The sequence below is a fragment of the Papio anubis genome, chromosome 7 (assembly GCF_008728515.1).
Source record: "Papio anubis isolate 15944 chromosome 7, Panubis1.0, whole genome shotgun sequence".
Lineage (NCBI taxonomy): Eukaryota > Metazoa > Chordata > Mammalia > Primates > Cercopithecidae > Papio > Papio anubis.
Window position 1 is genome coordinate 80,022,332 of NC_044982.1, and position 25,621 is coordinate 80,047,952.

General features: G+C 32.6%; 1 protein-coding gene across 11 annotated transcripts in view; it reads left to right on the forward strand.

Annotated features, from left to right (window-relative positions):
- The window catches only part of NOVA1 (NOVA alternative splicing regulator 1), a 150,693-nt gene that overhangs the window by 120,940 nt on the left and 4,132 nt on the right, over window positions 1–25,621 (forward strand). For 6 of the 11 annotated variants that reach the window (XM_031668224.1, XM_003901668.4, XM_031668225.1 and 3 more), the window contains one exon: window positions 2,487–2,558. The exons of 3 other annotated variants lie outside the window; for them this stretch is intronic. In XM_031668224.1, coding sequence (XP_031524084.1) covers window positions 2,487–2,558 — 72 coding nt within the window. Of the gene's footprint in view, window positions 1–2,486; window positions 2,559–4,348; window positions 4,721–19,882; window positions 19,930–25,621 lie in introns of those variants that run through there. 2 more of the 11 variants (XM_017961075.2, XM_009211335.3) reach the window with 2 other exon arrangements.

Genomic DNA, 25,621 nt, shown 5'->3' on the forward strand with positions numbered 1-25,621 from the left:
GGAAAACTTGTCGCATCTTTATTTCATTACATTTTCATTGTTTTAAGATTTAAAGTAAGAAAATATAGAGACAACTTACTGTAACATTTCAACAGTCTTATAACTTGAAACTCAAACTTGCATAATTTTTACTTGTTTATTAAATATATTAAAATGTAACCTCTTAACAGATTATGATGTTTACCAACCAAAATTTTAATTATCTTAAGCACATTAATATTATCTAGAAATTTAAAATCATTGATTTTATTCTTGTTGAAAAGAAACAGCATCACAATTATTAAGGACAATTTAGATGAATGTAAGTTGTATCAATTATTAATACATGTCCAATATTTTATATATATGCCAGAAAGGCAATAAAAATTGACAGATCATATTAATCTAAGTAATTACAAATTCTGAGTGATTTGATATTAAATTTTAATTTTAATTAAAAGTTTAATTTGCAATTAAACTTTTTCTACATAGTTCTTAGCAATTAAGACCTTGTTGAGAATTTGTATCCAAGATAAGGTGGATGTCATATAAAACCTATAGTACTTCAGAATGATTTTCCATTAGATAGTACTTCTAATGGAAATAGAAGAGCTCAACACACATCGAATCATGCTTCTGTAGGTTAATCAACATGGATTCTAAGCTATATTGGGAGAAATGATCTCTAGATTTATTTAACACATACTTAGTCACCAGACTCATTATTCATCTGAGATTAGTACAGAACAGATTTTTACATGTATGTTAACTCCTCCCAGGTATCCTCTGTAGGAACAGTTGTAACCAACGGTAGAAAAATAAAACCTTTACTATTCAATTCATAGAACAAATCTTAGCATGGAGTCATTAGCACATGTCTCAGCATAGTATTGCATGGAAAATAAAATACTAGGGAATTTTTTAATTATTGAAAATGAAATCTCTCTTGAGAAATAGCAAGAATTAATTTTAAAAAACAAAAATAGAAAATAAAAGATGTAAAACTTTTTAAAATTTTGAGGATTTACTGATTACTATCGTTCACCTACCCCTTTTTTTTAATATGATTTGGTAAAAATCTTGGTTTGACTCACTGTTAGTTGCAGCCTTCCTAGAAGTATTTAGGTTTTAACTTTAGAAGAATCGGGAATTATTTGAGGAGTGGACTATATAAAACATGGTATGATGTTAGAACCATTAGTATTTTGTTACTGGAGGGCAGTGAATTAACCAGAAGCCTGCTAATTTCTTATTTTTTTTTTTTTTTACTCTTAATGGCTTTATTGTACCCAAATTACAACTTTTGAAATGTTAAATGCAAAAATATGACTTCAAGTAATTTCATCTGCTTTTCCTGACACTGCTGAACCTTTAAAGTTATGCTTTTGCTCATATCTGAGTAATTTTGACAAATATATATTAATATAATGTAAAACATAATGCCCATATACAATTGTATCTTTAATATAAAAACATATCCCATTTTACCTACTTAGAAATATTATCTATTGAGGATGTAACATAAGCAATGCTATTTTGCTTAATGAACGTATGACACTTAAAAACATTCTTAACATCTTACACTTTTAAGGTTTTTCTGTTAGACATAAGAACTTTTTAAAATATCTTAATGAATTGTTCAACATGTGTAGATAGCCTTATATAACATATTATGTATATAGTAAGTGTATATGTTTAGAAGTGAAGTGAACAATAAATATGATTCCTAACATGTTTGTGTTTATTTTTAACACAGCTGATGATGCTATATTATACTCTTCATCTATATTAAATTTACTCTTTAGGATAAATGATAAAAATATTATGATAATTTGTTAGAATGCTATTAGTTACCTGTTTATTAATATGAGGTTAATGTTTACATTTTCAGACGGGCCTTAAATTTATTAAAAATTAATATTTTAGAAGATAATGTGATATTAAGAACTCAGAACTTCACATTTAATTGCTTTTAAGTATGGATCCCTAAATTCATGTGGAATCAACTTGTTGGTGATGTTCAACATATTAAGTAGGTGGATAATTTTATGCCAAAGTAAACTTCATTTCACCACTTCTTCAAATCTCTGACTGTATTCATTGATAGGAAAGTGACTCTTTTGGTTTTATTCATTGAACTTCTTGAATTTTTTTTTTTTTTTTTTTTTTTTTTACATCTCTTTTCCCCCAAGAAAACAAGAGGGAAAGAAATGAAACTATTATTCATGAATATGATCAGGATACTTTTAGTACTCATGTGAATTTTTTATCAGTCACCATCATGATTTCAAGTCATGAATTTATTTTTACATGCTTATGCATGCATGTTTACATGCATTAGTTACTTAATTGATGTTAAAATCCATTAAATTCAAATGAATAGGAGAAAAATTTGTTCATAGGATTTTGTTCTCGTTATATTACATTTTATTTTATTTTGTTTTATTTAAATAATCAGTTTAAGGCTTATAAAGGTTGATTTGCTCCTGAACTGCTTTGTTTCCCAGACATTGCCATCTTCCCCAACTACCACCAAGTCCTCTCCATCTGATCCCATGACCACCTCCAGAGCTAATCAGGTACAGTATCATCCTGTCATCTACACCATACTTTTCACGGGTGATTGCCTGCAAACTGGAGAAAAAGATAATGGTGGGTTAAGGATTTATTCGTTCATTCACATATATGCACCATAATCAGATTCCAAATAACCTAAGAAAAAAAAAATCAATTATTTCTAAAATTTTGTATGCATTTCTAATTTTAGATAACAAATACTATATTCAGATATTAAACTACTATAATTTTTTATTATTTTTCCTTAAAATTGTGACTACGTAATGGAGCTCTGAAGGCTATTTATTGAATTGGTATTTTTAATTTCCCTTATTGTATCTTCCTAGAATTTTTCATGTGTAAGTTAAGGATATCATATATGTAAAAAATAAATGTATAAATTGAGCAAAGGTATATCTTTAAAAGTGAACGCAATTTTATTTGCTTTTTATTTGAGACATGCCTTATTATGTAAACAACTTTCAACTATTGATGAAAAGCATTTCTAACAATCTAAAAGAATTGAAAATTGGTATTTGTGGTAATTTTAATGTTTAACAACTCAGGAGAAAATTCTAAGCATTTTCATTGCTCGACTGACAAACTTTGCAAGTAGAATATATTTTATTAGTTTGATTTATGATTGTTTTGGTACTATTTGTAGGTCATTCTTCAAAAATGTGGTTATTTTTGACAAATATAAAAAGATTATCTAAAATATTTGTGTAATTCAGAGTCATACTGTACTTTAATTTGACAAATGTTGAATAATATATTTATTAAAATTATTAAACACATTTTTATTTTGTCTGAGTTGAGCTTCATTTAGGTGAGAAATGTTATTTTCTTTAATATTTTTGCTTTTTTAATAATAAAAGGCTTTATGGGGTTATTTAAATATTAAATAAAAGCTTATCTGTTTAATATATTTTTCATATAGTTGACTAACAAATTATTAACTTTGAACTATATTTGCTAAATATATTAAATGTGATTTTTTCATATTATCTAATATAAGACTATCAGAACTATTTTGCTGATTTGTTGATCCTAATACTTTTGCAACCTGAAGAAACATTTAAATATAATAACTGGAAGCAAAACTGATATTTAGGATGATATTTTATATTACAGGTTTGATTTTCATTTTATGCAATAGCGTTCCCTTCAAACAAAAGTATTTTATAATGCAAACATTTTTAGGTCCAATAAATTGGTTAGTAAAGTACACATCTCCCGTGGTAAAAACCAACACTTCTCTTTGAAGGAAATGGTATTACATAAAGTGACAATCAAGCTTGTATTACAAATGCATGAGGTTTAAAAGTATACTTACATTTTTACTCTACATACCTTATCTTTTGCTGAGTTTTAATTGTATGGTGTAAAAACCTTTTAGGAAAACAACTGATTTTATGTTTTTAATATTTCTTTTGTACTTTATCATTCTGTCTTTTCCAAATGTAAACATGACAAACACAACCACATTAAAAATAAAACGAATGATTTTTCTCAAGGTAAAAATCCCTGGATCTAGAAGAGAAAATCTCCTTAATAATTTTGCCTTTGAAGCTAAATTTGTATTTTCTTTCATTTATTCTTATAAGAGCATGTGAATCTTTATAAAATGGTTTCTTAAAAGGCTAATTATATATTTAAGTTTACTAATATTATATTTTTACCCTCTAGATAAAGTGCTTGCCAAATCTAAGTTTTGCTATTTTGAAATAAGTCATTTGTAATTTTATATTCTGTCCACTATACTCTGTTATATTGTTACTTATACTCTGTTTTCTTCTGTTCTTGTACAAAGAAGCATAATATCTCCTGGATATCATGAAGCAAGATATAAGAGAAGAACAAAACAAAATCTGTAATTCATAGAAAGAATTGTAACATCAATCTTTCATATTATTAATAGTTTGTAATTATTTTTTCCCCAACAGTATTTTCCAGTAGATTCTAATCATGTGATAGGACAGAAGGAAATGTATTTTTTGTTGTTCATTTGTTTCTTGTCAATAGTCCCAATTAATATAGCTTTGCTATACTGACTTATATCTGGAAGTGTATAAACAAGATAAGAAAATAGGTTCTAATATGATCATCTTAAGCTATTTGTAATAAAAAGAACTAATGGATTGTCAATATTCAGAAAACCAAAAATAAAAAACACAGAAAACTATTCAAGGAGTAACTTTGATCTGCATTTCCAATATTTAAAAATACTTTTTATTCTTTTAAAAATGATGACATGTTTCAGTACATACTGAATTTTACTTTATTAACCTTGAGACCCCTTAACACATTTCCATAGGTCAGACTGACATACTCTGACTACAGTGTTGTCCTGTAATAATTTCCTCCTTAAAACTGAAAGACTATTATATGAGAAGTCTTATGAAATGATGGGCACGGTGGCTCACACCTGTAATTTCAACACTTTGGAAGGCCGAGGTAGGAGAATCACTTGAGGCCAGGAGTTTTAGACCATCCTGGGCAACATAGCCAAGACCCTGTCTCTAAAAATGTATACTTTTGAAAATTAAATGGTCACAGTGGCACTTGCCTATAATCCTAGCTACCTGGAGGCCAAGGCGGAAGGAGTGCCTGAGCCCAGGAGTTCAAGGCTGCAGTGAGCCATGATCATGCCACTGATCTCCAGTCTTGTGTGTTACCTTAATTCTCAGTTTTCGCATCAGTGAAATTCAAATAATATCGCCTCATAGAGTTGTCATAAGAAGTGAAGAACAATTACCTCTTCTTAGAACAGTGTCTTGAATGTAACAAGCATCATATAAATTTTAGGTTATGTTTAATTTCTTATCTGTCAAGTGATAATGAAAAGGATTATTCTTTAACATAGTAAATAATAAAGCAAATAGCTTATTAAAGCTTTTGAGTTTTGCCTTTGGAAAGATTCTAGTATTAGTATTGGCTGTTTTTTCAAGTCTAAAATATTTCTGTAATTAAAGCCTGTCTCCTTTAAACTACTTTACAATTATTTTCTAGAAAGAGTACTCAGTTACTTGTTGCCTAAAAGTACATAAAATTGCTCTTCTTCCCCTACTGAAAAAGAAAAGTTATAAGAACTACCAGTTTGACAACTTCTTCTGTACATGTGTTGTATATTGTAAGGTACAAGTTTGATATTTTTCTACATATGGAATTTTAAATACAAAGCAGATATAAAGATACAGTAAATAGATCAGATTCTTTAAAGCAACATGTTTAAACTTTCAAATAAAACTTAAACAGAATCAGTAGTGTTCAATCAGTTCTAAGTTATTAATACTAAGTTACTTAGTCACTCCATTAAGATTCAACAAAATGGTTTGGTTAATCAGTGGTACCAAAAATTAAATTTTGGTTTTAATCTTAGTCCTTCTTGCTAGCTCTCCTGGAATTTTTCTGAAATTTCATGAAAAAATAAGAGAATGATTTCAGAAATATGTGTTTATAAACATTTGTTTATTTACTGATAAGTTTGAAATTATAAGCATTTATCAATATGTATAAAACACATGAAAATAGGTAGCTGATATATAGTACCCTTACTGTGGCTACAGAAAAATAAAAATAAAAATAATTGGTCTCATTTTAAATTCATGACCACAAGTCACAAATAGATTCTTAATTCTGTCATTCATAAGCTCATTGACTTTCTTATTCTCTAGATGACTATTTCACAAGTTCTCCTCTCTTTTCAATATTGTATTAATTTTCTATTGCTGTAAAACAAATTACCACAAACTTAATGGCTTAAGCAATACACATTTATATTCTTATAATTTCTGTAGGTCAAGAGCCCAGGCATGATTTAAGCCAGGCAGGCTGAGCCCTTTGCTTGTGACCTCACAGGGCTGTAATCAGTGTCAGCTGGGCTGCAATCTCTTCTATAGGTTTGACTAATATGCTTCCCTGTTCATCCAGGTTGTTGGTTGTTGGCAGCGTTCAGTTTTTGTGAGGGATTTTTGTTTTTTGTTTTGTTTTGTTTTTTTTTTTTTTTAAGCTGTTTCACTGAGGGCCACAACTTATAACTGGCTGTTGGCTACAGGCAATTCTCAGATTCTAGAGGCCACCCACGGTTACCTGCCACATGACCCTCTCCACAGGGCCATCAAAACTTGGCTGTTTGCTTCATGCAAGTCCATTAGGAGAATCTCTCTCCATTGTATGCCAGCAAAAATGGAGTCTTATATATTGAAGCAAATCACAGGAGTAACTTTCTTACCTCCTTTACCCTACAACATAATTTAATCATGCTAATGACATTGCATCATTTTTTCCATATTCTTGTAGTGAGAAGTAAATCATGTGTCCCACTCACACTCAAGGGGAGAAGATTGTACAGGTTGTAACGCCAGTGGGTAGAGATCATGGAAGTTTTCCAAGAATTGTCCCTACCACAACCCCCACAATGTTTCTTGTTTTTTATACTCTCCCAGCTAATGACCTTACTACTTTTCCTACTTCACTGAGAAAACTGAAGCAATCAAAAGTGAACTTCCACAAACTCATACCAACAACTACTTAATGAAGCAGCATTTATACCCACATAGTCTGCCTTCTCATCAATTACTGTAGGTAGATTTTTCCCTGCTCTTGTCTAAAACCATTCATTTCAGTTGTCCATTAAACATTCTTCCTTTACTCAAGAACTTTCCTTCATCAATTCTACCATCTCTCTCCTTTTTCTGTCAAGTTTTTGCTCTCTACAGAATCATTCCCATCAGTGTGCAACTGTTTTTTCTGTCATCTTAGAAAGCCAAACAAAACTTTCTTCATGTCACTTCCCCCACCAGCTAATGCCCTGTTTCTTCTACTCCTTTGTAGTAAAACTTACGAAAGTGTTGCCTCTACTCTATTTCCCAGTGTTGGTATTCCCATTCTTAAATCCACTTCGCTCAAATTTTTGCCTCCCCCATTCCACCAAAACTCTTTGCCAAGGACATCAATGATGAGCACTTTGCTAATTCCAGTAGTCTGTTCTTAGTCTACATATTACTTTACCTACCAACAATATTTTTAAAAATTTATCTCTTCCACCTCCTTGGTATACTTTCTTTACTTGACTTCCAGGATACTACACACTTTTGGTTTTCCTCCTGCATAGTTCCCCTTTGCTTCTTCTCAGAATCCTTGCTAGTTTATTCTCTTATTTTTATATATGTAATGATGATGTGCTCCAAGTCTCAATACTTGGGAATTCTTCTGAGTCTTAATTCTTTGTCTTTCTTTATTACCTTGGCTTTTATGTGCTGACATCTGCAAAATTTATGTCTCCGTTGTGGGACAAATGTACTGTTACCTTAGTCCATTTTGTGCTGATGTAAGAGAATACCTGTGATGGTAATTTATAAAGAACAGAACATTTTTTCTCACAGCTCTGAAGGCTGGGAAGTCCAAGATCAAGGCACTGGCATCTGATGAGGGCTTTCTTGCTGTGTCTTGAAATCGCAGAAGACAGAAGTACAAAAAGGGGATGAACACTGTGTTCCTACATGGCGAAGAGCAGAAGAGAGAAAACTCACTCCTGAAAGCTCATTTTGTAGTGTTATTAATCAAGTCCTCATGACTTAAACACCTCCCAAAAGGCCCCACCTCCCAAAACTGTTGCATTGAGGATTAAGTTTCCAACACATGAATTTTGGAATGGACAAAAACATTCAAACCATAGCAACCATGAACTAAAGAAGCTTAATCTTTATTATTCCTCACATGTGCAGACTTATTACCTAATTTTATGTTCAGAATTTTAAATTTTGTTTTCCCAAAGTTGTCCCCTAAAGTAGTATATGCTTCAGGACCCATATAACTTGTGATCACCAGATCTCAAAGTAAAACTCCAGGCTATGTCCAGTTCCCCACTCAGTCTTTCCACTTACATACCTAATTGACATCTTAAGTGCAATAAGTCCAAAAACTACCCCTAACCTGTTCCTTTTAAAATAAGTCAGTTTTTTATTTCTTTACTGCCACCTGAAATAGTTTACCATTTCACTGAGTAAAAGTCAACATCTCCAAAATGACCTTAGTTAACTTATAAGAAAAAGCCTTTGCCACACTATCTCTATTTCCTGCCACTCACCTCCTCACTTATGTTGCCCCAACCACATTGACAGTTGTTGCCCCTTGCAGACATCGGGCATACCCTCACCTCAGTATTTTTCTCTTGCTTTTCTCTGCATGAAATTTTCTTATCATAGAGATCTGCTTGGCTAACATCTTCATAACTTTCTAGTCTGTTCAAAATTCACCTTCTCCTTAGGACTTACCTGACCTCCTTATATGGCAACCTGGCCTCCCCCTTCCCGCCACACTCCTGATTCCCTTTGTCTTGCCGTTTTTTAAGCTTTTTTCCATTGCCTCATGAATACTGTATACTTGGCTTCTTATCATGTTTATTGTGTACTGTGTTTCTTACTCTCCGAGTAAACTAAATTGCATGAGGATAGGGATTTTTTCTGTTTTATTCTCTGATGTATGTGAAGCACTTGCCTGGGACATAATAGGTCCTCAGTAAATATTTGTTGAATAACTAGCATTAGTTGAAAGAATAGACTTACACGTCTATATGTTCTAAAATTATTTGTTTTTTTTACAATATTTGAAATGAAATTTTGCATAGAATTCTCTCTAAAAATGTAAACCAACTAGAAAAGGATAATTTTAGTTGAATGAAGAGGTTAAGCTAAAAGAACATAGCCTTCTTAGCTTGATGTCTATTTCATGCCTTACAGTATTCAGAGCACAATTTAATTTGAAAACCAGTTGGGCACTTGTCTCAAATACAAATAATATCATAATTCTCCAACAAAATACAAAAATTAGGGCCGGGTGCAGTGGCTCACGCCTGTAATCCCAGCACTTTGGGAGGCCGAGGCAGGTGGATCACTTGAAGTCAGGAGTTCAAGACCAGCCTGGCCAACATGGTGAAACCTTGTCTCTACTACAAATACAAAAAATTAGCTGGGTGTGGTGGCGCATGCCTGTAATCCCAGCTACTCAGGAGGCTGAGGCAGGAGAATTGCTTGAACCCGGGAGGCGGAGGTTCCAGTGAGCTGACATCACGCCATTGCACTCCAGCCTGGGCAACAGAGCTAGACTCCATCTCAAAAAAAGAGAAAAATTATATTTCTTTCAGCATATGTGTGTGCGTAGTGTATTGTGTTTGTGTGATATCAAGATAACGTTCATCAGAAATATATAAGAAGGTCCTAGAAATATAATGACATCCATTTTTAATGAACTTACTGACTTTGTTATGTATATTAGATTTTATGTGCTTTGCTTATCATTAGGATGAGAATTATGAAATTACTGATATTTGATTGTAATTTCCTGTGGCTCAACCTAGTATGTATCATATACATATCAAAATTGCAAACATTCCTAGAAATAAATAGAATCAAAAACACTAAATTCATATTAAATAATATATAATTTTTATATAAAGGCATGAAACACTCCCTTAATAAATGGATAGCCTTATTATAATTTTTGTGGGGAAGATTTAATATAGAAATATCAATCCTTTTAAAATTAAAATATAAACATGATTTTCATCATATTCCCATTTTTCTGTGTTTTGAGAGAGATAAAATGATTTTAATATGTATATAGAAACAAATCCCTGATAATTATCATCAGTCAACTAATAAAAGAATTATCAAGAAACTAGTAATACTGAGATCACCCAGCATTAAAATTTACTATAAATGTGTCACAATAAAAGTGACATACAAATAGATGCAATTGACAAATGAAGTATATAGGTATTTCTGAAATAGATCCAAGGAAAGTCATGCATCACGAATATGTTCTGAGAAAAGTATCATAAGCGATATTGTTGTGTGAACATCATAGAGTGTATTTACATGAACCTAGATGGTATAGCCTATTACAATACACAGCCTGTTGCTCCTAGGCTGCAAACCTATACAGCATGTTACTGTACTGAATATCGCAAGCAATTGTAACAGTGGTATTTGTATATCTAAAGATATCTAAACATAGAAAAGATAATGTTTTGGCTACTACATCACTAAGCAATAGGAACTTTGCAGCTCCATTATAATCTCATGGGACCACCATATATATGGCCTACCATTGATGAAAACGTCACTATGCAGCACATGACTATATATGGGAACTTAATGTATGATTTAAAAAAAAAAAAAAAAAAAAAAAAAAAAAAATGTGATCTAAGGATTTGGAGAACTGTGGTCTTGAGCCATAATACCTGGCTTCCAATCAAATCTTTGTTACGTCCGAAGTTTATAATGTGTGAGGCCACATTTTTTATTTTGCCATGCATGTTTTCTCATTGAAAAATGTGGGTACCTACCTCGCAGAGTTGTCATGACTTTTTAATGAACGAATGCATGAGAAATATTTAGAACACTGTCTGGTCCAGAGTAATATATAAGTGTAATTTTAATTCATTATTAAAAAGGATGTTTTATTTTATAAATGGTGCTGGTATATTGACTGTCCACCTGAAAGAAAGTAAATTTCCACCTCAGACGATATGCAGAAATAAATCTCAATGCATTCAAGATTGAAACTGTAAGACTATTTGAAATTATGGTGTACGAAATCAAGGATGACTTAAGCAAGAAGGAAATCCAAAACATAAAACGCTACCAGATTTGAGTATATAAACAGTTATTATTTTTGGTATAGCAGAATACATCATTAATAAGCAAAAGAAAACAAAAAATATGTTGAACACATGACAATTAATTAGTATCTCGGCTATACAAAGAACTCCTAGGTTCATATGAAAACCCAATATAAAAATGTAAAGGCAATTTACAGAGGAGGGAATGGAAATGTACAATACAGATATAAAAACATGTTTAACCTCACCAGTTATCAGGGAAATTGCAATCAACATCACACAATTGCACTATTTTAAATCAGATAGACAAAACTTTGTGTATAATACTCATATCAGAAATGCAAGATGTGTGTGTGTGTTTATAAATCTAAAGTGCTGGCAAAGATACAAGAAATAAACATGCTCATACAATGTTGATGTAAGAAATGCTACAACATTACAGCTTTTGAGATCTATCCTGTAAAACTTACTGCACCAATACATAGAAACAAATACAAGAATGTATGTGTGATAGAAGTTGGAAAGCAATTTCACCCTTAATCACTGGAGAGTGATTAAATAAATTCTGATATTGCAGAATAGTATGTGGTGAAGCTATTTAAAATGCTGAGTTAGATCTGCATGAACTAGCGTAGAATAGTGTCATACAATATGAAGAAAATTAAGTTGCTAAGAAACATTTGGCCCTATCTTTAACTGTCAAAAAACTTTGTTCATGTATTATTAGAGTGATGACAAAGAATATGAAAATTACTACATTTTACTTCTTATATCTCTACTTTGTTTTTAAAATGTAACAGAGGATACAAAAGAGAATGGAAAAAAAAAAAATCCTTACTTCAGTTGTGGCATATGCAATGTTTTAAGGAAGATAAAGCAGTAATTTCCCAAGGGAAAAACTGGTTGTCTTTGACATTACATGTGCATTTAAGCTACTTGGCCTCTTGATTTCCTACTCTTTTGATGCTTTATTGAGGTCAAGAAGGCTCACTGGGGAGAGGCTTCAGGCCTAGAGGAAGCACTTACTGACTGGCAAAGGGAGTGGCAATTGCTTCATATTTTAAAGTTATGCCAAATTAAATGATTGCGTAATATATGTAATATTTTTATTTATCCTTTAGAGTTAAAACATAAAAAATACTCAACCCTAGCTTTACATCAAAATTACCTATGTAGATAATTAATAGACCTATTATGAGATGTTGCATCTATATTTGAACAGTCAGATAAATATTTCATGAAGCTTCTTGAAATGTTTGGGAAACACTTATATGATAAGAGCACATTAGTTTATAATAAATTGATAATTGTGTACTATGTGACACTGTCTCTTTTTTTCAAGTGTTAATTCATCAAGACTTTACCATGAAACAACATACATACTTTGTGATTTGAAAAATACTAAATTCGTACAAAAATTGATGCGTAGGGATTAGTTTCAGCATTGAGATTAGTTGGGATTTACTAATTAATACAACTTAAATCTATGAAGGGTTATTATACAAAGGATGATTATCCTTTTAGATATAATTAGTGAATGTGAAGGTCTGGGACATTATTGTATACTACTGTGGACTTTATAAACACTATAGACTCAGGGCACACTGAATTTACAAAAAGAAAAATCTTTTTTTCGATAATAAATTAACCTTAGCTTAATACTTTTGACTATTACTAAATAGAGTTAGAGGTTCTCTTAGAGATTTTTATATGCAGATTACATTAGGAGTTTTGGGGGTGTTTTTGTTTTTGTTTTTTGAGATGGAGTTTCACTCTTGTTGCCCAGGCTGGAGTGCAATGATACGATCTCGGCTCACCTCAACCTCCTCCTCCCAGGTTCAAGAGATTCTCCTGCCTCAGCCTTCCGAGTAGCTGGGATGACAGGCATGAGCCACCATGCCTGGCTAATTTTGTATTTTGTTTTTTGTTTTGTTTTGTTTTTTAGTAGAGATGTTGGTTGGCTGTTGGTCAGGCTGGTCTTGAACTCCCGACCTCAGGTGATCTGCCCGCCTCAGCCTCCCAGAGTGCTCGGATTACAGGCATGAGTCACCAAACCCAGCCTACATTAGGAGTTTTTAAGTTCGTTTAGCAATATTCTTGCCAAAAATTATCGATATGATTAAATAAGTGCTTCCTACCCATATTCATTCTGTTGCAGACTTCAGAGTTTGCTAGTGTGCTGTAGTGTAGATAGTCTATTATCCATAGCAGTGATGGGAATCGAATCTCCCTTAGGGCAAGTTAACAATACCACTGAAAGCAGCACACCATTAATGTTTTCAGGTTAGTATTACAACACAGTATTTAGTAAATACCAGATTATGTGACATCCCAAAATCCCTTTTAAAAGTGTGATTTTATCTGAAGGCCTTTTTAAGTTTATGAAAAGCCTAAGACTTTCAGATTGAAGAAAGTGGTACACATCAGGGAAAAGAGTTAATGAAATAGTTGCTCTGTAACATTCCTTATTTTACATCCCATATATGGCTCAGGCATTGGTAAAATGCATAGAATACTGTGTCTAGTATTGGCTCGTATTAGGTAGATTTGCAAGATTCTCTGGACGACTTAGTAAGCAAAGGTGGTTTCTCTGTTTCATGAAAGTTTTCCCTGCAGCCATAACTGCAGTAATTCTTACACATAGTATATTCTCAAGACGGAACATTATGCATGCCTTTATATAACCACACCATTTAATGTCTCCTTATTCCACAATGTGTATTTATTTTCTTGTTTTGTGTGTGTATACAGTTCAATAGAATTTTTCATTTTTCAAGCAAAGCCATATAAAATTGAAAATATCTAAAATAGCAAAATTTGATGGTTATCAAGTTTATTTTAAATATTTTTTTTTTAAGAATGCTTAGATACGTGAATGTGTTCACATTATTTTCTCAGATAAAAGTAATTTTGCAAAACTGGGGAGTTTGATACCTTCTCGCTTTGGAATAAAAAAGTGTTTTTCCTTTTGACCTCAGAAATTTATAGTTGGCCTTTTTGGTTATTAATTTTTCTAATTTTTTATCATTAGGAATTTTTCAGGAGACAATAAGTTGATCATTTTCGTTTATTCTGAATCTAATGCCTTATAATTCATTTTATTGGTGTTTGGTTTCATTCATATTTCTTATTCAATTACTATTTTAAAATATTTTTGAAAAAGAAAACATTCCTTTTTATTACCTGGCTTCGAATTGCTTTTAGCCAAGTAACAGAAGTTTTAAAATTAGTGTATTCTTATATATGATTTATTAAATATTATAAATGAACTATTTCACCCATATATATAAAAAGAATATAGTTTTGTAATAGTATAGTTTGTTAAATTGCAGATGTGCTTCAGTAACCTTTTAAATGTAAATCAATGTTTATATGGTTATTTATGTCAAGTATTAATGAAATAATAATGTATAATATTTTCTTTTTTTTTTTTTTTTTTTTTTTGAGACGGAGTCTCGCTCTGCCGCCCAGGCTGGAGTACAGTGGCCGGATCTCAGCTCACTGCAAGCTCTGCCTCCCGGGTTCACGCCATTCTCCTGCCTCAGCCTCCCGAGTAGCTGGGACTACAGGCGCCCGCCACCTCGCCTGGCTATTTTTTTGTATTTTTTTGTAGAGACGGGGTTTCACCGTGTTAACCAGGATGGTCTCGATCTTCTGACCTCATGATCCGCCTGTCTTGGCCTCCCAAAGTGCTGAGATTGAGCCCAAAGTGCTGAGGTTGAGCCACCACGCCCGGCCAATATTTTCATTTTCTTAATGACAGTCATTTGGGATAGTAAATAATCAACCTCCCATTACTAGTAAGATACTGAAATATAAGCGTTTATTTTTTAAAATAAATATTGCTTTTAGGAAAACTGTTGGTGAAATTAAAATAATAAGAAATATATAATTCACCTAATCTGTAAATATAAAATACTTGTAAGTAATTATAATTTAATAAATCATTTCAAAAATATGGGACATCAGACTTTTCAACTAATACTTAATTTTAATGGTAAAAATGACAATCAAGAATGCATAAAGATACAATAAAAATCCAAATTGTGAAAGTTTTCCTTATAACTTAATTCTCTAGATACATAAATTTAAACAGAGATGGATTTTCAAACATAGTTGAGACATTTACTTCCAATGTTATCTTATTTAGTTTGGTTATGTCATAGAGTATTAAGCCATAAAGAACTCAAATTTTTAAAAAGCTCTTTATTCCTAGATTAACTTTATTTTCTAAATAAAGTGTGCTTTTTATAAACGGGCATTCAGGTTAGATGCATGATTTTCATTTAAAACTATGATTTTGAATTTTTCTACTTAAAAATTTTAAAATATTTTCTAGATTTTTTTTCTGTCATTTATCAACTCACTATTTTGTGGTCATGCATATTTTACAGTCCTTTGCTTAATGACGGGGATATATTCAGAGAAATGCAGCATTAGGTGTTTTTGTCATTGTGCATACATCATGGAGTGTACTTCCACAAACCTGGAAGGTATAGCCTAATACACACCTAGGCCCTTGGTATAACCTACTGCTTCTAGGTTACAAATCTGTACAGCATGTTACCTTAATAATACTGCAGGCAGTTTAACACAATATTAACTATTTGTATAGCTAAACATATCAAAACAAAAAAGTACATTAACAATATTAAAAATACAGAATAAAAGTTAAAAAATGGTACTCCTATATATATAATACATGTATAATATGTAATATAATATAATATACTCCTGTATAGGGAACTTACCATGAATAGAATTCACAAGGCTAGAAATTGCTCTGGGTGAGTCAGTGATTGAGCAGTGAGTGAATGTAAAGGCCTGGGACATTACTGTACTCTAGTGTAGACTATCAACACTGTACACTTAGGGCACACTAATTGTATAAAAATGAACTTTCTTTCTTTAATAATTAACCTTAGGTTAGTATAACTTTTTGCTTCATATATTTTTTAATGTTTTTGCTTTTTGGCTCTTTTGACTTTTAAACACTTAGCTTAAAACACTAATATATTGTCCAAAAATATTTTCTTTTTCCTTATTCTGTACACTTTTTTCTTGTTTCCTTTCAGCATTTGTTTTAGGTTCGGGTAATTTTACATGAGTAATTTGCATGTCGCTGAGGTTTGGTGTATGAATGATCCCAGATAGTGAGCATAGTGCTCAATAGGTGGTTTTTCAACCCATTCCTCCTCCCATCCTCTCCCCTCTGGGAGTACCAGTGTCTATTGTTGCTATCTATATGTCCATGTTTACTCAATGTTTAGTTTCCTCTTATAAGAGAGAACAATCAGTATTTGGCTTTCTGTTTCTGCATTAATTTGGCCTCCAGATACATTCGTGTTGCTGCAAAGGACATAATTTTCTTCTTTTTTACAACTTTATAGTATTCCATAGTGTGTATATATCACATTTTACTTATCCAGTCCACCGTTGATGGGCATATAGGTTGATCCCATGACTTTGCTATTTTGAATAGTGTTGTGATGAACATACTAGTACATGTGTCTTTTTTGTAAAGTGATTTATTTTCCTTTGGATATATACCCAGCGGTGAGATTGCTGGGTCAAATGGTAGTTCTGTTTCACGTTATTTGAGAAATCTCCACACTGCTTTCCGCAGTGGCTGAACTAATTTACATTCCCACCAGTAAAATATAAGTGTTATCTTTTCTCTGCAACCTCTCCAGTATCTGTTATCTTCTGACTTTTTAATAACCATTCTGACTGATGTCAGATGATGTCTCATTGTGGATTTGATTTGCATTTCTCTAACAATTAGTGATGTTGAAAATTTTTTCATATATATGTTGGCCACATGTTTGTTGTCTTTTGAGGCATGTCTGTTCATGTCCTTTGCCCATTTTTAGTGGGGTTGTTTGTTGCTTTTTTTCTATTTAGTTTATTTTCATTTTGTTTTACTTTTAAAACTTTTTAATTAAAAACTAGGAAACCAAAACTAAGACACACATTAGCCTACTCCTACACAGGGATGGTATCACCAGTGCCACTGTCTTCCCCCTCCACATCTTGTCCCACTGAAAGATCTTTGGGGGCAGTAATACACATGGAGCTATCCTCTCCTATGATGACAATGTGTTCTTCTGGATTACTTCCTAAAGGACCTGCCTGAGGCTGTGTTATAGTTAACTTTTCTTTTTTAATTAGTAAATGGAATGCAGTCTAGAATAATGATAAGAAATATAGTGTCGTAAATATATAAGCCAGTAACAGTCGTTTATCATCATTATCAGGTTTTATGTACTGTGCACAATTGTATGGGCAATACTTTGTGTACAACTAGCAGAACAGTAGGTTTGTTTACACCAGCATCACCACAAACATATGGGTAATGCTTTGTGATAGGACGTTAACAAGGGTTACAATGTCGCTAGGTGACAGAGATTTTTCAGCTCCATTATAATCCTATAAGATCACCATACATGGTCTGTCGTTGAACCAGTCTTTGTTATTTGGTGCATGACTGTATATACATTTAAATATTTTGTATTTTTATAATGCCACTGGATTTCAAACCCTATGAAAGCAGAGATCTTATCCTTTTCATTTACCCCTACATCCCCAACATTTGGAATTATACCTGGCACGTAATAGCCACTCAATAAATAATTGTGCAATAAATTCCAGAAATGTGCTAAAATTATTTTTTCATTGTTCTACTTTTTGAGGATTCATTTATTCTGCAGCCTAATTTTGGACAATTGTTCCATTTCCTTTTGTTACACTGCTTTTAAAAAATAAGACAAAGTGTGTATGGTAAGAGAAAAAACTCATCTGAAATGCAATCTCTATTGCTCTCTTTCTGTTTTACCTGAATATAATTACATACTTTTACATTATTTAACCCAAACTACATATATATGTATGTGTATATGTGTGTGTGTGTGTGTCTGTATTCAACTTTGCATTGGTATTTTTTACATCATTTTATAATTTCATACAGTGCCTGCATACTGTCCTTCGTATATGACATTCTGTGTTGTGACTTTTAAACACTCAGCTTAAAACACTAATACATTATGCAGTGTACTAGTGTTCATTGTACAGTGTACTAATACATTGTACAATTTTCTCTGTTTTGGAAATTTCCCCAGGAGAATTGCAGAAGGAGAGAAACAAAGTGAAAGATTAAACCCATTTCATAACTTGACGAATACTACAATACGATTTGCAAAAGACAATATATACTGACACCAACGTTTTAAAAAAGAAAAAGATTAATAGTTTACCCCCTCCCTGATTTATATTTGCTTTATGTTTTACTTGATGGTCAGTTTTGCTGCTCTACCTTGAATATATCTTTGATCATTTTAGAAATTAAATATTTTCCTACCTAATTCTTTAATTTTCATTATTTAACAATTTGCTTCACTTTTACTTCCCCCTAAATAATTTCATCTATTCCTATGTCTTTAAATGCAATTTATATGTTAACTCCCACATTTCCCCTGGCCTCCAGCCCCATAATCAACGACTTATTTGGCATCTTCACTTGGATGACTGATAGGCATTTTAAGCTTAAAATGGATAAAATAGAATTTCTTCCATCCTCATCTTTCACCCCTTTTGCACCATTTACTTCAATGAACACAGCCCTATTTTTATTTTCATAGCTATTTTTTACTTTTTAATTTTAATGTTTAGTTTACATTAAATTGAAAACATTAGTTTTCATTTCAAATATTCAAATATGTTTAATACATCTTTTGCTAATCAGAATTAAGAACTCTGAACATGTGTCTTATAACATGTGCCCTGAAAGAGCTGGGCTAAAAAGAGGTGATTTAAAATAATAATGATTTCAAAGAGCTTTTTGTTAACACACGGATGATGAAGACTTACAGGCCTTTCATCAATATAACTTCAATATAGTAAAATCTGGTTTAGTAAGCATTAAGAAGACAATACCCCAAATTATTTTCACTTTTAAATAATGGGCTTCCCTGCAATAGTTTATTATTATATGACCTTCATAGTTTTTTAATAGTTATTTTTTTTTTTTTTTTTTTTGAGACGGAGTCTGGCTCCGTCGCCCAGGCTGGAGTGCAGTGGCGCGATCTCGGCTCACTGCAAGCGCCGCCTCCCGGGTTTACGCCATTCTCCTGCCTCAGCCTCCCGAGTAGCTGGGACTACAGGCGCCCGCTACCTCGCCCGGCTAGTTTTTCGTATTTTTTAGTAGAGACGGGGTTTCACCGTGTTAGCCAGGATGGTCTCGATCTCCTGACCTCGTGATCCGCCCGTCTCGGCCTCCCAAAGTGCTGGGATTACAGGCTTGAGCCACCGCGCCCGGCCTTTAATAGTTATTTAACTTCTAGTAGTTTTCTTTTTTGAAATAATTATGTCTAAAGTGCTCATCATCTCAACATAACAGGAATAGTTTCAAGTGTTTCTCTTCTGTTCCTCCTTCTCCTAGAAAGCATAGGTTTTCTTTTCTGTTTTTCTTATTCCTAAGTTATATCCCTCCCTGGGATATAGTGTTGTATATCTTTAAATTTTGAATCATGTTTCAGGGGCAAAGTGAAATAATGTGTTAAATGGAAAAAGAAGTAAGTTAAATTTTGCCTTTAGAATATTGTCTGGGTAATTCAGTGGGGAGTTGAAGGAGGGGTTCATTGAAGAGTTTTGAACAGAATTTTCTCATAATGCTAAAATAAAGACCCCTTATCCTCAGTCTCACTAAGTTGTCTGATTTTATAGATGATGAAACTGAAGTGATTTGAGAAAGATCACATAGCAGAGCCAAGGTGAGACCACATATCTATTAACGGCCAAGTCTATATTTTTATTATACTACAATATGCTTTAGAGAGGATAAAGTAATAAGACTGAAGAACAGCACAGAATAGGACATATAGATCTAGGGAGCAGGGGAAGTCACAGATAGCTCCTAGGTTTAAAATCTGAGTTGGCAGTGGGTGAAGGGTAAAAATACATGAGATAAGGCGGCATGGTGTTTTATGAGAGATATTAGACATTGCTATGAAAACTGTTCTGCCTTTGATTTGGTTATCAAAAGTAGAGTAAACAAACTAGTGGAGAGTTAGAACTGCTTTTTAAATTCTTTTTGGATACTTCTATTCATGTAAATCTGTTGTACATATTTTATCAAATCAGTGCATTCACACAGGCAGTTATTTGTTTATTTGAAGTCTATAGTCAAAAGAAAGGATGCCATTTTTTCAGTTTGCTTTGTTCAACAACTCAATGTAGATTCCCCAAAATGGCACATGTATCTCCATTTGATGCTACTAAGCGGAGCCTCAGTAGCCTAAATTGTAATACATTGGGAAAATAAAAACATTTATCTGGTTAGATTATATAGTGTATATCATGGTAAAAAGTAAATTAATCTACTTGTTTTTCCTTACCAGGACTATGATATCTTGACTATTAAGTTTAAGAGATAAAATGAAATGTCAGTATTTTGATAGGCAAATAATGCATGATATAACAAGAATGTAAAAATATTTTCAAAGATACTTTTTGGTCAGTTACAAATTATAGAAGCCCTCAAAATTATAGAAATTATCGTAATTCAATTCAAATTTATTTAAGCAAAAAAGAGAGTTGTATTTCCTCTGTGCTGGCTTTAGACATGGTTAGATTCAGATGCCAAAAATTGCTGTCTTATTTTTATCTAAGTTAACTTCATTTTCAGTCAGGTTCTTCCTTTTCTCATAGTAGTGGTAAGATAGCCACTAGCAATGACAGGCTGGTGTTCTACTAGATTAGGAACACAAATATCTCTTTACCGACAAGTTTACCAAATTCTCATGCTCTTGTTTGGCCATCCTGTGTCATGTGCTCAAACCCAAACCAGTAAAGGTTATGGGTGTGAGTATAGCAACAGGTCAGACCTGGGTCATGTTTTTACTTCTAAAGCAAGCTTGTCCAACCTGCGCCCCAGGATGGCTTTGAATGTGGCCCAATACAAATTTGTAAACTTTCTTAAAACTTTTCTATTTCTTTCTTTGCATTTTTTAAAGCTCTTCAGCTATCATTAGTGTTAGCGTATTTTATGTGTGGCTTGAGACAATTCTTCCAGTGTGACCCAGGGAAGTCAAAAATTGGACACCCTTGTTCTAGAGGTATTGAAAGATTGTCAACCTTATCTGAGGCAGGTACACTAAGAATGAGAAAGAGTGTTTTCCAGAGGAAAACTGGGGTTCTGTTGCCAGAAGAAGAATGACTGGATACCAACTGAATGACTGAGTAAAATAACAGGTATCCACTGTTGATAGGAATTGCTTTATAAGTGTAATGTCATATATGTGTAGTAAATATGGCAGCCCTAAATAAAATAATTCATGCTATTATTTGGGAGTAATGGAACTTGTTTTGCATTTACTTCAATATATGGTTTTATTAATTTTTTTTTATTTTTCTGCCATGATAATGAAGAAATATGATGCCTATAGATAATCTCATTCCTTTATAGCCATAAAACCATCATGAGTTGGAGTTCTTGTTTGTCGAAAGAGTAAATATATCTTAATGTCTATTTTTAATTAGAAACATATCAATGTTAAAATCGATTTATGTGGTATTTTTAAAACTCATAGGATTCTTACAGAAGTTATTTTGTGATTGCAAATAGAGAAATTGTAACTTTATTACTTTTGTTCTGAATCACAGTTGATGCTAGGATAATTAGTATAATTACATTGTTAATCTTTCTCTTTTTTTGATATAACAAATAAGTTGTGAGTCTAGAATAAGGAATACTTAAGTAAAGATTCTTTTAATTTAAAAGTAGTAGTTTTAAGCTGAGTACAGTGGCTCACACCTGTAATCCCAGCTACTCAGGAGGCTAAACCAGGTGGATCGCTTGAGCCCAGGAGTTCGGGGCTGCAGCTATGGTTGTGCCACTGCACTCCAGCCTGGGTGGCAAAGGGAAGACCCTCCTCTCCAAAAATAAATAAATAAATAAAATTATTGAAACAGTTCATCACTGCTAAAATGGGTTTAGATTTGAAACAGGAACTGTCCAACACAGAAATAACAGTGACCAAATGCATGGAAATATTTGGTTCTGAAAAAAGAGTGTACGGATATTACACATATGTGAAAGACCATTAGGGAAATATCTTCATCTCTCAAGGATTTTCTTACCTATTCTTTCTTTTTCCAGTTAAACTTTGTGTCTCCTTTATAACCTTTATATACTTCTGTGCCAGCACCTTTAAGACTCCTGCACTGATACACACTCATTTTCTACATCTATAAGCTCTTTAAAGGTAGGAACAGTGTCATATATATCCTTTATCTCCAGCTTTCAACACAGGGCTTGGGCCATTCAGTAAGCATTTATAAATGATTAGGTGGATGCTAGCAAATATAATCATAACTCTGAAGGGAAATCCGATTTGTAACTGTCAAGAACATATCTGATTTAGTTTTATACATGTTATACCAAATAATTTGTATGCCATTGAAGATCAGTTCTTTTCTCCCAATTCTTTAGAAATAAGAATATGTATATTTATTTCAGCCAGCACATTAACAGACTTCACCAGTGAAAATGAATCCATGTACACAGTTAGAATTTGCTATTTGTCATTTCAGTTGGAAGTTAAATACTATCAATGTACAGACATTGCTTTGGTAAATGCCTTTATCTAAGAAGTAAGAGAAAATAATCTACCTTACATAATTATCTTTCCTTCTCTGTTTTTTCCCACCAGTAGTCAGTTATCCACCACCTCAAAGCTTCCATGTTTTTCTGTCTCACTTTTCCATAACTCTGGCCCGACACTTAAAATGTAAATATAACACTACTCTCCTTGTAACATTATTTAACTGAATTTCAATTTTTTATCTCAACTTCTTTTCAGAGAGTCTGTTTCCTATGTCTGCCCATATTAGATTAATATTGTATGCAAATAGATATAAATATATTTTTTAATTCTTCAGAGAAAAAAAAAGACAGTGTAAGGCAAAGAGGATTCTCATGTTCTTTTGTCAAAAATAAAAATTGGATGATAAATGCCTTGTGTAAGCTATTAAGTATTTACTTTTATTAAATTTTGAAAACTTTTTATGTTTATGTTTCCATTAATTTTCTAAATTTGGTAGTCTTATACAGAATAGCGTATTGCCTAAAATTAGAAAATGCTATATATTGTAATTACTAAGATGCAAACATTAAGTCTGCTCTTAAGTCATAACACATCTTTAGGTTTTTAATCTTGCCAACAAAATTTGGAGCCACATCAATATTTAATTAAACATTGATTGTGGTTGACAGATTTTTTTATTTAAGATTCTTTGAAATGGTTAAACACTAAAATTCAGGAGAAGGTATTAACTACATAAAAGCACCTTTAATATAAAGATAGAAATTGTCATATAATTCTTCAGTTTTCAAAGATATGGATATTTTTGCAAGGTGTTTACTGTCATTAAAAGTTAACACTACTTCGAATTATACATTGTTTCAAAGTTTTTGAGTATTGGTCGGGCGTGGTTGTAATCCTAGCATTTTGGGTGGCCGAGGCAGGTGGATCACCTGAGGTCAGGAGTTCGAGACCAGCCTGGCCAACATATAGTGAAACCCCTCTCTACGAAAAGAATACAAAAATTATATGGGTGTGGTGGCACAAGCCTTTTAATCCCAGCTACTTGGGAGGCTGAGGCAGCAGAATTGCTTGAACCCGGGCGGAGGAGGTTGCAGTGAGCCGAGATCACGCCACTGCACTCCAGCCTGGGTGACAGAGCAAGACTCCGTCTCTCAAAAAATAGATAAAATAAATAAATAAATGATAATAAAACTTTGAGTATTGAAAAGAAGGAAAAATAATTAAAGAGTTTAAAAAAGACAAGCTGATGTTCAATAATGTAAGTGCAATACCCACATGTGCAAGTTGTTTTAGATAATAGTTTTAGAGTTAAAAAGAAAAAAAAAAAACTGAAAAAACATATATAACGTGAGACTGATTTGCCATGTAGTAGAAATTAGTATCTTCACACATTTCATAGAGTGGATGTTATAAAATTATTAATAAAATTTCATTACCTTTTATTATCAGCCTATAATTAACCTTTTCTGTGCTGTTCTGCTTCAGGGTGGTTATCACACAGGAAATCATTACATTGAACAAAACAAAAATGATTACTTATAACTTAAAATAACATAAGACTAGGTCTTTTGAAAGTCTTGGCCGATTAATACATTTTTCTTCATTAAAAATAAGTTAAAGCACTGCAGTTTGCCAGTACATATATGTCTGGTTTTTGTTGTTGTTGTTGTTGTTGTTGTTTTGAGACGGAGTCTTGCTCTGTCGCCCGGGCTGGCGTGCAGTGGCGCGATCTCAGCTCACTGCAAGCTCCACCTCCCGGGTTCACGCTATTCTGCCTCAGCCTCCCGAGTAGCTGGGACTACAGGCGCCCGTCACCATGCCTGGCTAATTTTTTGTATTTTTAGTAGAGACAGGGTTTCACCGTGTTAGCCAGGATAGTCTCGATCTCCTGACTTCGTGATCCGCCCACCTTGGCCTCCCAAAGTGCTGGGATTACAGGCGTGAGCCACCACACCCGGCCCATAATGTCTTCAATAATATTACAAAAAGGTTATCATTTTGAAAAGAATTGCTTATTCATAAAAATACAATCATATTTAACATTCAGATACTTAAATCCTTAAAAGTGCATTTTCTCAGTATTTCATGTGTACAGGATAAAAATAAAGATGATTGTAATTCATCTGTATAATTGGTATAGTATATATCATGGTTTAACTTTCTAATTGTAACACATTAACTTTTCAGACAAATAATTTTCTACAAAAAGAAGCTGTGAGCAAAATTAACAAATATTATAAAAATACTTCTCAGTCTATTTCTTGAAACTGAATCCACTTAATCAGGGAATATGAAGTTTGTGTTTAACATTCCCAAGAAAACTTAAGACTATTTCTCAAACTTTCTAAGTTCTTGAAAACTTGGACTATTTTCCATTAAGTGAAATGATTATATAAACAAATTATAATTAAACAAAATTAAATTTCTTGTATTACTGTAAATTGTGTGTATGGAAATGAGGGGTGTGTGTGTGTGTGTGTGTGTGTGAGATATGTATAAATATATTTATGAGGTGACTTGGTTTAGAATTTGCATTTATACTTTCTCTGCTTGCTACCTTCCAGAACAAAATTGCCTAAAATGCATGGCTGTATTTCTTTAAAATATTCTTATCCAAATTTGTGTTTTAAAGATAGCATTAGAGATGCTTGCTAAAAATTAGCTAATGAAATCTCTCATAGAATACCTCAAACAACTAAATGTCCTGCTCAAATTTTAGCACATTTTTTTAGCCTGCCCATTTTAATGTTTGGAACAAGGAAAGCTTACTTCAGTGCTTTGTCAGTGACACAACAATCACAAGTTTTGACCTACCCAGTGAGACATAAAACATTGACGTATGTGTCACTATGCTTCC